This window comes from Mytilus edulis, chromosome 8 (genome assembly GCF_963676685.1).
Source record: "Mytilus edulis chromosome 8, xbMytEdul2.2, whole genome shotgun sequence".
Classification (NCBI taxonomy): domain Eukaryota; kingdom Metazoa; phylum Mollusca; class Bivalvia; order Mytilida; family Mytilidae; genus Mytilus; species Mytilus edulis.
The window spans coordinates 16,619,812-16,635,638 of NC_092351.1; the positions used below are offsets into that span (position 1 = coordinate 16,619,812).

Sequence of the window (15,827 nt, forward strand, 5' to 3'; positions counted from 1 at the left end):
TAAGTACTATGTAGTAATTGAAATAATATCTAGTGTTTCTTGCTGAATTTCCCAGTGTGAAATATATCATGCATGTTCAAAACAATAAGTGGATTCATTTATTTTCAAATGTATCAATTTTGTTGGATTGCTGAAAAATAACATTTTTGTGAATATTTAATGTCCTTTTTTTACCAAAATCTGCATATGAGCCTATAGTTAATTTAATTGTGTACTTCTTTGTGAATTCGTGATTCACATTTACACACAAATTCCATAAAATAAGTATCTAACAAATAAAAAAGTATCCACAGAAATTGGATTTGTTTTTGTACATTCATTCTACATGTATTAAAAACACTTAAAATATTTTGTATGTCCAAAGGGGTTTCATAGATTACCTTCGTTAGTAATACTCTAAGCCAAAAACAAGAAACAATGGATGTTTAATAACTTGAAGAGCATTAAGACCAACATAGTCCTTGAGAGAATAGCCAAATCTAGCTATAAAACGATATTATATAAACTTGGAATTATTTTCAATTATTGAATTTGCATAATTTCTTGAAATCTTTAGTAATTTTTTTTATTCTGTATTATAATGTTTTTAGCAGCAAATAACACTTTCCATACAATGTATTTTGTATTGATAGTGTTGGTGCACAGTATAAACTATTGAAAATGTGCTACATGTATCTTCTTTGTAATAGAAAGTGTTGTGCACAGCACAGAACATTAAAATGCAGAATAAACATGGAATTTATTAAAAATTTTGAAAATTTTTTTTCAAGCACAAGAAATTGTGAAATTCGATAATTTAAAGTAATTCCAAGTTGAAATAATAGCCTGTTCTGAGTTCATCAATGTCTATGGGATTTGAAACCTTATAGTTTATCAGCTGAAAATGTGAAAAAAAGTAATATTATATATCATTGTCAGAAGTTAAGCCCTGAAAACTGTTAACTTACATGTATCCTTTTTAAAAATTCATTATAAAAATTAAATTTTGGGAAAATGTGAACTTGAAATATAGCTTATTTTTATTGAGATATAATGTAAAGATAATTTAACCTGAAATGTATAGAAGAAAGGAAATATATTATAATAAATAGAGCTAATAATTTGAGGTTTCAGACAGTTTGGGATTAAAGAAAGAGGCTCTTTACTATTATGATTGACATTTATAATTCTTATGTATCTTTGGTTAGAGATTAACTTTAAAATTTATGTTCATCTTAATGTGACAGGTGCCATTTTTAAAGATGAAAAATATTTAATTTCAAATAATTTTAAATATACCTATTTTATTTTCCTGATAGGTGTCCGGAGATGAACTTAAAACAGTAATAAAGACGTGGTGGTATTACTTTATCACAATTACTGTGAAATATAGTTGGTATCATTACTGATATGACTTTCATATCTCCAATGATATCGTGTAAGACCATCAGAACTGTTATAATCTTACAGATATTTTGTATAGTTTGTATTTTATATGAAAGATTATATTCTGATAGATAAGATTGAATGTTGTACAATTGTGCAGTTATTTATGAAGATAAGGAACTATGCCTCTGGTGCCAGTTTGATGTTTTTTTCTGCTTTTCATTCTGTTTTGAGGTTTTTTTGTGTGAGGTCTGATTGAAGAAGTTACTATTATTTATTATCATATCTTGTCACAACTATCTTGAAGAAGTTTGGAGAGTGTTGAATGAAACTTTACACCCATGTTCATACTACATTTTCTTATCTTACTTATTTCTTTTATTTCCTGGTCATGAAAGATCCATGAGAATTTGTTTGGCTGATTTTAAGGTGGATGTTATATGATGACAATGATTGATTGGTGTTTAATTTCTAGGTCCGGTGACTAATATTACATGCATCTTAGGACAAGAACAGGTTAATTTGACATGGATATGAACTCACATTGTACTTAACCTAAACTAGCTGAGTCAGATATTTTGTAAACTCTAAAGGCACATCTGAGCACAAACACTTGTTACCTAACTTCAGTGGCGGATCCAGAACTTTTCTTAAGGGTGGGGGCTGACTGACCTTAGGGGGGCCCACTCCAGTAGTCATGCATCAGTGATTCCCTATATAATCAACCAAATTTTTCCCACGAAAAGGGGGGGGGGGATCTCTGGCTCCGCCTGTGTTTTTAGACACAATATTCTGGATTCAATATAACTTATAAGTCTTGTTTCTGAAACTCTTAAATGCCATCCCTGTGTTAAGCAGGGAAGCAGCAGATACCAGAGGTAGATTTAAGGGGTGGGGGCCAGGTTTTTGTGGGAAAATTTAATCTGCTACTGGATGCCGATTTTCAAGTCTGCAATTGGTTACACCCAGGTTGATATTGGACTTATGATCTCTTACACTTGTGTTGATCACATTACAAGGAGACCACTCAGACCACTTAGACAGACGATTATGTAATAACAAGTGGAACTTTACTTTATATTTAAACTAAAATGATACAAACATAATTTTCCTTGTTATTATATAATAACATCAGTGGAAAAGAAAAGTAACTGAAGACAAATAGAAAGCAGAATTTTAAGTTTAACTGTGGTTAATTCAAAAAAATAAATTGACCTTTAGGAAGATTAAAGAGCTGTAAATGATGATGTTTGATATATATATTGTGAAACACTTTTGAAACAAAATATTGTCAGCAATAGAAGATCTGATTTATATATTTCATGTACACCAAATCTCTATGATAGAGGAAATAAAGTTATATATGCAATAATGACTGAATTAATAAATTAAATTTTTAGAGGAATTTTTTGAAATAACACTTCTTAAAATAATTTCATTGATTAGAGAAAAAAAATGAGTGTTTATTCATTGCAGCAAATATATAGAGGAAGAATATTATTAAAAAATACTACATTTAGAAGAATCCAAATGAAATGCTGAATGCTCATTTCTTCCCTACTTTCACTTTGGCCAAACCACTATTTTCATTTTCATCCGTCATTGTAATGATTTCAAATATATAGGACCCCTTTAATAAATAACTTTTCAAAGCAAACAGTAGCTAGAAAAACCAGATCGTAATACCTTATAAAATACTCCGAAACTATATTCATAGACTATGAAGAAAGGGTGGTTTGAGGGAAGAAACGAGTCTATGATGCAATTATAATGAGCTATTCATGATTATATATTTCTCATGAGAAGTAGTTTATTTTTCAGTTAATAGTATCATATTTTTGTGTCTGTATCCCACATCAAAGGATGTAATACTACATCATTAGTATGTTTCTTTTCACCCTACATTACTTTATCATATCCAATCTACATTGTTTATAAACAATGGTAACCCTAGGGTCAGATTTAATAAACTCAAGGGTCATCAAAACCTCATAATACACATATGTAATCCTTAGGTGGAAAATCTACCCTCTCAGGTGTTCAAGGGTTATTTAAGGTCATTAATAAATAATAATTTGTTCGTTTGATGTGTTTTGTTTGTTTTTCATGTCATTGCTGTAACAGCAGAGATTAATTCCCAGGTGTAATGTATTATGTTTTACTGATCTCCCAGATCTCCATGGCTTTGGTTATCTAATGTAGAAAGACAGGAGAAATTTGACAAGCTTTGAGGTACAAAGGTGACTGATATACTGCTGAAGTTTATAAAATTCTCTTTCCAAGTGTTTATTTGCATTCTTGACATGAAGCAAATATTTAGATGTTTTGATAAGGAGAAATGATTATGTTAGGTAATCCATGTTATTCTCTTTTTCTCTTTTTCAAAAAAAACTTCTCAGAAAATAATGAAGATTTCAAGATGCTTGCCAAAATATTATCAAATAGTTAAATCAAGTCAAACTCATGTTTCATTGTTTAGGGTGTTTTGGGTTCAGGTTTTAAGTCGGTGTAGAGTTTCTGAGAGTTGGAGCCAATGTTGTAGTAGAATTATTGTCTTAACCAATCAGCATGATTAATTAATTACTTCACCTGTTCGTGATATATTTATCAAGGTGCATGTAATCATCTTAAATTATTGGATGTTTAACAAAAAAAACATAAAGATAACAGACTAGGTGTTACTAATTGCTGATGGAAGAAGTTCTGTTTTTAACCAAACAAAACAACAGTTGATTCACCTCAAGTTTTCAAAGCTGAATTGTTACACATTTTGTAATGTGCGGCCCTTTTGTAGCTAACTTTATGTATGGTTTTGCTTGTGACTGTGGTGCAAATCTCATTTTGTATGGATGTTCAATATTTGGTCTATTTGAGGTCAAACTACATTATAAGCATACCATGCTCATTTAGGCTCTAAATTTAAGACAAATTTTAGATGAATTCTTCATAGAGTAATGCCACTAACAAGTTAAAGCTTCTAGGGTCAATAGCCTTAACAAACCTTATGGGTTTTGCATCTATGTCATTTGGTCTCTGGTGGCAAGTTGTCTCAATCAGTCCACATCTCTGGTGGCAAGTTGTCTCAATCTCTCCACATCTCTGGTGGCAAGTTGTCTCAATCTCTCCACATCTCTGGTGGCAAGTTGTCTCAATCACTCCACATCTCTGGTGGCAAGTTGTCTCAATCTCTCCACATGTCCATATTTTTATCATAGGTAGTCTTGGGGACAGGACAATCTTTTTGCTGTCCCCTTTTTTTCCAAAATTCGTTATTTTTTTGTTTTCTATTAATTTCAATTATTTTCGTGTCACTGATATATCACTGATATATTTATTATGTCCACTAGTGACTGCTGAGGAAAGTAAACTTGGAATTGATATTAATTAGCAAATACAAGTTATTTGTAGTATATTTATGTTCTAATGATACAAAAAAACACGAAAATGATTGAAAAGAATTGAAAACAAAAAAATAACGGATTTTCAAAATTTGGAAAAAAAGGGGAGAGCCAAAAACAAATTGTCCTGTCCCCAAGTACCTGTGATTTTATTTGTATTGTAAAGAGAAAATTTCATATGAGTTTTAATTCACACTAATTTAGTCACATATCAATCTGTAATCATTACTGTTTTGTTTTCAGGAGGAAACCACTTATCCAACCAACCATTTACCATACAGTGGTGTTGGGTGTCCTTCAAACAGTCAGATTACCAAGTATCAGAGAACAACAAGTATCTAGAAATCCAAGTACAGAGAAGAGGATATCTAGGGGAAACTATCTATGTGGGTAAGAAAAAGAAGTTTTTTTTTCGAAAAGAAAAGCAAGTAAAAAATGCAAGAGAATGACTTCAAAGAAATCTCTTTCATACATGATATTAAAAGAAAAGAAATATGTTGACATTATCAGCTGTTCCATCTAACTGCTCTCTTTCAAGTGTAATCTATATAAATGTGTCTTTAATATTATATCATATGCATCTCAAGTCATAATCTTATATTGTGTCATCATAGATTTTATGCTACATTGTATAACCAATGTTTCCTGTTTTTCTCACAAAAAATACATAACAAAATTATACTATTTGCAGCAATGATGTTAAGATAGTTTATAGAAAAAAGAAAACTGCACATCTCAATTATTTTCACAGATATGTGTCGAAATTCAGTATTTTAGAATTTAATGTTCATGGATGTCATTATGTTTTGAAGTTATAGGAGAATTGATCCCATTTGTGCCTCTAAGAGGCAGCTTTGAAAATCTACGTTGTATAATACTGAATCATAACCGCAACATTATCAATTATAGATGTCAGTGGTGAATAGAAATGATCTAATATAATAGCATGCTGAAATATTTTGATTGCTAATCTTCATCTTGAAGAATTTGCTGATAGTAATATGTATGCCTAACAGCTTGCTTTTATAATCTAGAAACACACAATAACTGTGATGGTCAGGGGTGGATTCACGTTGGGTGTAGTAGGCATCTCCCACTTCCCACACCACCCCTTAAAAGTTGCAAAGCATGCGTTGTCCTCGGCTTAATATAGAATATTTCGAAAATTTTACCTCATAAAATGCTTTAATAATTGAGATTGAGTTCCCCTTACCTAAAATCCTGGATCCACCCTTAATTGATGGTTACTTCATTTAACATCATTTTAAGTAATAAGTGCATATTGTTTTAATACTTTATATATGTAATAACAGGTATTACAGCTGAAAATGGAACAGCCAGAATTAATGAAGATGTTGGACGTTGGTATGCACCAACCATACAGTTTAATCCAGGTAGGAATAGCATGAAAAATAAGATGGAATGAAAGTAAGGCTTTTAAAAACTAGCTGGATTAAATCAAACATGTGAAACACTGTCCTTCATATGTGTGAATTTATGCTTTGTCAGAGAATAGGGAAAGGGTTTAGTGCTTACAAACATGCTGAACATGCATAACCCTGCCACATTCTTTATGTGGTGTCCCAAGTCAGGAGCCTGAAAGCCAATAGCAGTTTGTCTGCTATTTTTGTTTCCCAGTATTTAGGCAGTTGATATTCATATTTGAAAGGTTCCACATTTTGTCATGCAAGGGCCTTTTATAGTTTACCTTACAGTATGGACTTGGTCATTGTTGACGTTCTACAAATGTATAAGTATAAAATGTTATTATTTCTATTCCTTAATGACAATAAGAGTTTGATGTCAGAAGAGACAAACAATTGATGGCCTTGGGCTGTTTTCTGCTCTTTGGTCGGGTTGTCTCTTTGACTCATTCCCCATTTCCATTTTCAATTTTAACTTTTATTATTTATAGTTCTTTCTTAATTTAAAGTTATTTATACTCGCAGGACAAATGGAAAAGACATGGAAGATTCACTTGATAGATGATGAGCGATATGAAGGAACCGAATACTTCAACTTAAAGTTAGATAACCCTGTAATGACTGTAGTAGAACAACCCAAAGAAGCCAGGGTCGTAATAAATGACAAAGAAGATGGTATGATTAATCTAAAATTAACTTGATATCGCTGTTTATTTGAAATTTACGGGAGAAAAAAATAGTGATTCTTATGAGAAAGATCAGCTGTAAGAGAAATAAGTAGAATAGATAAGATTGATTTATCCTACATGTTTAGTAGCAACAAAAACTTGATATATCAAAAAGTGTAAATTTTTTTAGAGGTTATGTAAGATGCAGATATCTTGTATCAACATGCTAAAAATAGAAAAGACAGTATGCAGCTTCTTGTTGCACTTTATTAAAAGTCAAAACAATTTTTTCAATTTTGTGTAAAAATAAAGTTTGGCTCTAAAAACAATTGGGATGTGAATGATTAAAACAGTCTGTCTGCAAATGTGTAATTAGAAGCATAAAAATAATATGCCAGGCAGACAGGGCACAGTTTTCATCTTCTCAATGAATGATTGAGAAAAAATATTTATCTGTTTTCTTAAAAAAAGAAATAAATATCAGGGCCATCTTTCAATTTGGTAGAAAATGAAACTTATTTTATTCTAAAAATCTTTTTTAAGTTTGACTAATCCAAAGGTAACTAATCAAAGAATTCAAATAGAGAAAAATATTCAACGAGTGACTGAACAACACATTAATTCAAGAATGTGCGTATCAGTTTTGTTTGGTCACGAGTTGAATATTTTTCGATATTTGAATTCTTTAATTAGCTATTCTTTTTATTACATTGGCAAATGGCTTTTTTTAAAGAAATTAAGGTAAAACATGTAAGGAACTATATCTTTTTTCTACGCATTCACAATTTGTTTTGACCCGCTGTTATCGCCGTCTTGACAAAGCCTATTGTTGTATGACGTCAGAGAGTGAAATAACCACGTTTTTTTAACTGGGAAATCATTGTAATTCATTGCAACCAAAGTAATAAGATTAATTACCAAACTGAATGGCAATTTCTATAGCAATTGTTCATAAAATAACACTTGAAATAAAAATTTGAAAACATTTGAGCTGTTTAAAAAAATGGAAGTTTCAATTCTCAATTACAGAATCAAAATATGCTAAAAGACTACAGGTAATCTCATCACTTGTACACCAAACTGAAAATAATATTACACCATTGGTTGAATTTTTCATTGTTTAGAACGTTTTTAAGCTATCACAACATTTTGCTTTTTAAAATAGTACCAAGAATGCATTAGATTCTTAAACGGCTAATAGGTTCTGTGTATTTCTTATTTTATAGAGTCAGTGATATCCTTTACTAGTCCTGAATACAGGGTAGCAGAAGATATAGGAGAGATTATGGTCCCTATAAAGAGAACAGGAGATCTGTTGGATGAATTAATGGTCATCTGCTGTACCAAGTCAGGTAAGAGATAATTATTGTTAATATAAAGAGAACAGGAGATCTGTTGGATGAATTAATGGTTGTCTGCTGTACCAAGTCAGGTAGTCATAAAAAAAAAGAAGACATTATATCAGTTTCAATTTTGATAAGTATTGTAGGATTTATGAGCTGTTAATTAATAAAAGTCAATAATTAATTCTTACAATTTCCCCCCCTCCCCCTCCATTATACCCTATTTTAGACAACAGGGGCATGCAGTGTTACCCTTTACTGTCCTTTTGTCTTTCTGTACATCCCATGTTTGTTTCTACACTCTAACTTAAGTATTATGAGAAACTCTTGCAATTGTTTACATTTTCTTACTCTAACTTATGTTTGTCTCCTCCAAATTTTATAAAACTCAAACACAATGGGAAGAACCACAGCACAATTTAGAATTTGGATCTTTAGTCATTTTCTGTTCTAGAGTTAAGTCCCCTTTTAACTTGGAAAATAGCAAAGCCTGAGGGCAAGCATTTATTACCTCATGCACACTCTTCTATTATATTCCCAGTTTTTCTTTAATAAACCCTTGTCTTGTTTAAACTATCATCAATTTAATGTTCAAAAGTTCAAATGAAAATAAGAGTGCACTGTTTTATCTTTTAATTCTGTATTTTTTCCACAAAACTACTTTGTCTTGAGATTTGTAATTTACCAAGATTACAAGATAAAGTTAAAAGTAACAAATATTCAAGCAATAAATAATCCAAACTCCCTGATATAAATTAACTTCCCAGATAAACATGAACCTCTTCATGAAATTCAACAATGACTAGACTTCATGTAAGCTATCTTCTTGTTGACTCAATATCAATTAAGGAGGCTATAAAATTCTAAAGATAACATTACGCTATCAATTAAATATAAGTACCTATCTTTTCCTACATGGTTCTGATGTTGATTTCATATAGTAAAGCAATGTCATAATTGAAATTTACATACATTAATTCACCAAGAAATTGATTTCTTCTAACAGTTTCTTTGATTTTTATATGTGTATCACAAGTATATGCTGACTGTTGACCCTCAAGGTTAATTGATACATTAAGGAAATGGAAGTCTGAAAACCCCACTTGAATTAAGTAATATGAAAAGGATTATTAACACAAAACAAAACCAAAATTACATGATTAAACTACTGAATTGGCACTTTGGGTTAATTACCTGACACTCAAGCTTGTATATTGAGAAAAAAACTATGCCAATGTAATTGGAAGGGAAATATTAATAGAGGTTCTTAAGTTGTTCTGATTGCTTATTGAATAAAGTCAGACAAAACATATAGGAGATAGTCCGAGATACCCAAAGTAAAAGCTATATAAAACAACAAGGTTAAGAAGGCATTGGTTCACCTTAATTTTCGGACTCCTTAAAAGATGTAAAATAATTTTTATAATCCTTTGGTTGAGGTTATTATGGATTGATTATATTTTGGGATGAAAATTTGCCTCCAGAATATCAGCAAAGTTTCACTGTTTTGTTATTTTTTATTTCTCTCTTAAGATTCAAAGAATAACACATTATGTATAATTTTTATATCAAATATTTATTTTGAAGTGTTCTTATACTAGTATTTTGTATTTATGTCACTGATATATTACATTTTCAATTAAGCTCTCAGTTAGTAATCTGATCATAGTACACAAAAGAAGCTGTGTTTGATAATTTGCATCTTTTGAATTAAAATTAAGAAATGAAAATTAAACATGCTAAATAACCTGTGATTTCAGTAACAGCAACAGGTACGACTGGAGATATGATAAACTCTGGAGCTGATTACATCTCCCGTTCTGAGGATCACCACAGTACTATCAGGTTTGATGTTGGGGAGGATACCAAATATTGTAAGGTCACCATTATAGATGATTCTATGTATGAGGAGGAGGAAAGCTTCCATGTGATACTGATGGAAATAATGGGAGGCAGGGTCGAGGGTCAGAACTGGACATCTGTTGTCATAGAGCCAGACTCTGTCGATGGTAGGTTTTGATTGGTCAAAGTTTTGGAAAACAATGTAGGAATCAGTGGTTCTGTGATTAGAAATAAATTGCATGTATTTTTCTCTTATGATATTTAACGTATTGACATACTGTGGATTCTCTTTGGTCATAGATGCAAGTTTTTGGCAACCTAATACATTTTAGTAGCTATTTAATTTCGTGGTTTTTCCAAAGTCCGCATACAAGCTTAAAGAAAATGTGTCCTTTGTTGAACATTAAAATTCTTAGTCCACCTGTACCCAAGATATCCATGAACATTGGTTTCCAATAAATGATAATGAAACCACATCTGTCTATTGTATAATGTCATTGACCTCTATTTGTCTTTAAGAGTTATATGTGTCATTGGGTTGCTGCATCATTGAAATGTACCAAAACCCCACATCTCCTTTAAAAACAAAATGTTAGTTGTCAATATATTAAGGATTGCAATCATGTGTTATTATTTAACTCCCATTTTATATCATAAAACTACTATTATTGTTCATTGAAAAAAATAATGAAATGATTAATCTTAAGAAAGTTGATTAAGATGTTAGAAATCAAAAGGTTTTATGTTTGTATTGGCAGTAAAGGCGAAGCTCATATAACTTTAATATATCTTTTTACATTTCTGGCTAGGTTAAAACACTGATATGCATTCAGAAGTAATACAACAACAATATAAAAGAGATTCAAATAATTTAATTGTTATCAGAAATTATATACTTGCCAGGAATACTTCTAGATAGATTATCATATAAATTCTTTAGTTAAAACAATCCAGTTACAAAGTGCCACTTTTATAAAAGGCACTTTTATTTGTAGTATGTTTTGTATATTGTCTAAAGTTATAGTTATATAATATCTGCCAACTTTAAAGAAGTACTTAATAAAATACTGGAAAGTACAAAGTTAACAGTATTCACTTAGTAAGTTAGATATAGAACTCTAAACCACTTTTACACTTTTCAGACATAAGTAAGTTAGATATAGAACTCTAAACCACTTTTACACTTTTCAGACATACATATATTTTTTTTGCGTCTGCATATTTAAAAAACAATTGGTATGTAAATAGAGTGGTAATGACAGGTTAGGCTCTTGGTCAAATAACATAAATTTTCTGAAGACTTGTATCTAATTAGGGCCCTCCTAGTGGCGGTTTGCCCTACAGTGATCAGTCTCTCTGTTAGTCCGTTAAAAATTGTGTCCGCTCTGTATCTAGAGAAAAATTTTATACTATATACTTCACATGTATATTATCCAACACAACAGGGTGTGTCATAATGTGTGTACAACTTAATAGGTCAAAGGTCAAGGTCAAAAACTTTGGTTTCAGTTGACAACCCCAAGTTTTATACTAAAGATCGTGTTGCACTATATCTTGAGAATAGTTATGATTTCAAAGTTTATACTTGACATAACCAATGATAACCAATACCAGAGTGTGTGTGGATTTGTCATTATACCCCCGCTTTAAAAAAGGGGGGTATACTGTTTTACCTCTGTCTGTCCGTCCATCAGTCCGTCCGTCCGTCAGTCAGTCCGTCCCATGAAACTTTCGTCTCATTTTTCTCAGGAACTACACATCCACCCTTTCTGTAATTTGGTATCAACATTTATATATGTCAGCCATACCGTGTGATGCGTTTTCAGATTCATCACTTGACAACTTCCTGTTTACCAAACACTTGTCTGATTTTACACATGATAGCCAAGTTGAAAATTTTCGTCACATTTTTCTCAGGAACAACAATACAAGGATTTCTGAAATTTGGTTTCAGGATTTATATAAGTCAGCTATACCGTGTGATGCGTTTTCAGATTCATCACTCGACAACTTCCTGTTTACCGAACACTTGTATGATTTTACACATGATAACCAAGATGAAAATTTTCGTCACATTTTTCTCAGGAACTACAATACAAGGATTTCTGAAATTTGGTTTCAGGATTTATATAAGTCAGCTATACCGTGTGATGCGTTTTCAGATTCATCACTCGACAACTTCCTGTTTACCGAACACTTGTATGATTTTACACATGATAACCAAGTTAAAAATTTTCGTCACATTTTTCTCAGGAACTACAATACAAGGATTTCTGAAATTTGGTTTCAGGATTTTTATAAGTCAGCTATACCGTGTGATTCGTTTTCAGATTCATCACTCGACAACTTCCTGTTTACCGAACACTTGCATATTTTTACACTATTAATATTATCCACTTGCGGCGGGGGTATCATCAGTGAGCAGTAGCTCGCAGTTTCACTTGTTTTAATTAAATTGCCAAATAACACTTTACCTAAAAAACATAGAATAAAATCACTCCCAGCACATAATGAGACTATGTATCAACTCAAAAATCACTACATATCAGCTTATCCATACAAATTTTATACCACATGTTATTTTCAGCAGGGCCCACAGAGACGGCTCCCATCTCAATGATGTTTAGTTTGTCATGAACCGGACTGTCATACTGACACAGTGTTTCTTATTTGCTGTTTGTTTGCACATCCTTGTCTAACTGACACAAAATTTTAACTTTTACAATGAAACACTACATTAAAATGTATTGATTTAAAAAAAACTACTTTAATGTATGATAACTTAGTTCTAAAATTTCAAGATGTATTTTATTTCAGCGCCCCAGTTTTTCTTTAGTAAGAAGGAGTACAATGTTGATGAGAGTGCTGGTCAGTTAGAAATATCTGTAAAGAGAGAAGGAAGTGACCTGTCCAAACCATCTAGTGTGACCGTTACATCGAGACAGACTGACCCAACATCTGCTGAAGGTCTGTCTTAATTATTTACATTTAGTATACTTTCAATTTTGACAATTTTGAATTTGAATATTCAGTTGTCCAGTAATAAAATACAGTATCTGTAGCTGGTCATTTAACATCCGTCTATCTGTCAAGACGGATTAAAACATGCTCTAAAAAAAAAAGAAAAACAGAAATCCCAAAAATTATTTGATAGGTGTATAACAGACAACACCCACCACCTATAGCTGACTCATCCAAGAAAATAGATGTACAATCAGAGACATTTACATCGATAAAAAACACATTGTCCAGATGTCTTAATTTGGTAAAGGCATAAAATAAGTTTGGTTAAACAAGTTTTACATGCACACAAACCTCTTCCTTTGCCTAAACCATTTTGTAAACAGGGCAGTTTGCAGTATAAGTAAAACACAAAATAAAAAAAACAGTCAAATTTTATCTACCAACATGATGACCACTATCCATGTCAGTAACTGAAAGTTTTGGTTCTTATATTATTGAAAGTAAGCCATTTGTATTATCAGATAACCAAATAAAATAATTTTATATAATTTTATATCTATTCACAGTTGGCGATGACTATGTAGCTGTCAACAAAATTTTAAACTTCCCACCAGGAGTGTCAATAAAAAGTATAAATGTGACAATTCTGGATGATCTAGGACAACCTGATTTAGAAGGACCAGAGAATTACCAACTTGTATTGAGGATGCCTATGGGAGGAGCTCTAGGTAGTCCTAAAACTGCTACTGTTGTTATAGATGATACTATTTCTGATGGTAGGTATTAATTAACCTGTGCATGACAGGGTGAATAAATTAAACTACAGGGAGACAATTTATCAGTATGTTAGCAGTAATTCAACTGTGTGTATAACTCAAATTTCTCGCTATATTGAAGACCTGTTGGTGACCTTCTGCTGTTGTTTTTTCTATGGTCGGGTTGTTGTCTCTTTGACACATTCCCCATTTCCATTCTCAATTTTATGTAATCTATACTTGAAGATAAAACAAAATGTTGACAAGTAAAATTAAATTTATCATAACAAGGTGAATGTGACATTTCAAATGATCTTTAATAGAATTGTTTAACAGAAAATATTGAAATATTCTTAAAGATTATAAAAATGTGGTACTAATGCAATTTACTTAGGTAAAGGAATTTATCATATGGTACAACAGAATATATTAATTTTAAGTACAGAATATTTTTAATGTACAACTTTTGACCAATAATTTAACCACAATGTTTTAGTTATCTGAATATTTAAGTGAATATATCTGTTTTATTTTCAGCTCCAGTTATGGAATTTGAAGAATCTATATATTTTGGTAATGAGAAGGACGGCCAGATGACAGCAGTGATTGTTAGACATGGTGACCTAGACCATGATGCATCAGTACGATGTTACACTAGACAGAATACAGCTACAGTGGCTGATGATTACATTGAAAGACCAGACACAGATCTTTCTCTTGTATATTTTTCACCAGGTAAAGGGATCCTACATTTTATAATTTAATTGATAACTGGTAGAAAGTTGTTTGTTATGTGTATAAAAATAAGGAGGTGTTGAATGATTGCCATTGAGAAAAACTATCCACCAAAGTTCAAATAAAGTGGATGTAAGCAATAATAGGCAAGTGTATGGCCTTCTACAATGAGAAAAACTGATACTGCATAGTCGGTTATAAAAGGCCCTGACATGAAAAAATTAAGCAATTCAATTGAGAAAACTAACAACCTGTTTTATAACAAAACAATTTATGAAAAAACAAATATGTCAGACATTAACCAAGTACAGCCATTGAATTGCAGGCTCTTTACTCATGGTTTCTGTTCACTAACATAAGTTTTCATCAACCAAATGTTATAAAACATCAACTAAATGCTTATCACCACAACAAACAGATCATGTTTAAATTTTAGTGGCATCACTTTGACTGTTCTAGAGTTATGCCCATTTACAATTGAAAAAATTGCTTAATTTTCTGTTTCCATTACATAATATATGTAAAACAACTGTCAAAGAGTTAAGATTTCAATTAAATAAATATTGTTCACCAATTTTCATTTCAGGTCAGAGACATGCAGACTGTATAGTAGATATAGTTAACGATAGTGTGTTTGAACCAACAGAACAATTCAGATTAGTCCTGGGAAGTCCTACAAGTTCTACGACCAAGGTAGCATTAGTAGGTACAAGGAACAGTACAATATTAAAGATCAGTAACCCTGAAGATGGTAAGATATTTATCATTGTGGAGTCATTTATTTTTCATGGGTACCAATTTTCCTGAATTAAAGAACACTTACATTTAATTTCATGATTTTCCCGAAATCGCCATACAAGCCAAAAGATAATTTGTTATTCGTTTAAAAAAATTATATTGTGGTTCACCTGTATCCACAAATTCCATGAAAATGGGTGTCCAAATGAATAACACTGAATCTTTAGTAGTTTGTATAGTTGTAAAAAGGATTGTGATATATAGTCATTTCTCATATAAATAATATCTATGTGGGATGATGATAGCAATATATTTCAATAGAATTTGAATTCAAAAGTGCAGATAGAATTTTAAAAAAAATTCCAGAATTTTTTAAGACTTGAGATGTGCATTGTCACAGTATAAAAACTCTTATCAAAATCTGAATTTGTTGTTTGAACCAGTTTTAAAAACTTAGTATAAATAACATGTTGACTAGTCATTCTTAGCTGGATTTTTGTGCCCTATTTCCATTAATGGGCATTATGTTTTCTGGTCTGTGCGTCCGTGTGTCCGTTCGTCTGTTGGTCTGTTCCGCTTCAGGTTAAAGTTTTTG

General features: G+C 31.4%; 1 protein-coding gene across 1 annotated transcript in view; it reads left to right on the forward strand.

Moving 5' to 3' along the window:
• Nucleotides 1–15,827, forward strand: part of LOC139484941 (extracellular matrix protein 3-like) — a 71,266-nt gene that overhangs the window by 32,002 nt on the left and 23,437 nt on the right. Inside the window, exons 3-11 of the mRNA XM_071268996.1 lie at nt 5,007–5,153; nt 6,077–6,157; nt 6,713–6,862; nt 8,082–8,207; nt 9,959–10,207; nt 12,858–13,007; nt 13,571–13,780; nt 14,297–14,494; nt 15,081–15,245. Of these exons, the coding sequence (XP_071125097.1) occupies nt 5,007–5,153; nt 6,077–6,157; nt 6,713–6,862; nt 8,082–8,207; nt 9,959–10,207; nt 12,858–13,007; nt 13,571–13,780; nt 14,297–14,494; nt 15,081–15,245 (1,476 nt within the window). The remainder of the gene's footprint in view (nt 1–5,006; nt 5,154–6,076; nt 6,158–6,712; nt 6,863–8,081; nt 8,208–9,958; nt 10,208–12,857; nt 13,008–13,570; nt 13,781–14,296; nt 14,495–15,080; nt 15,246–15,827) is intronic.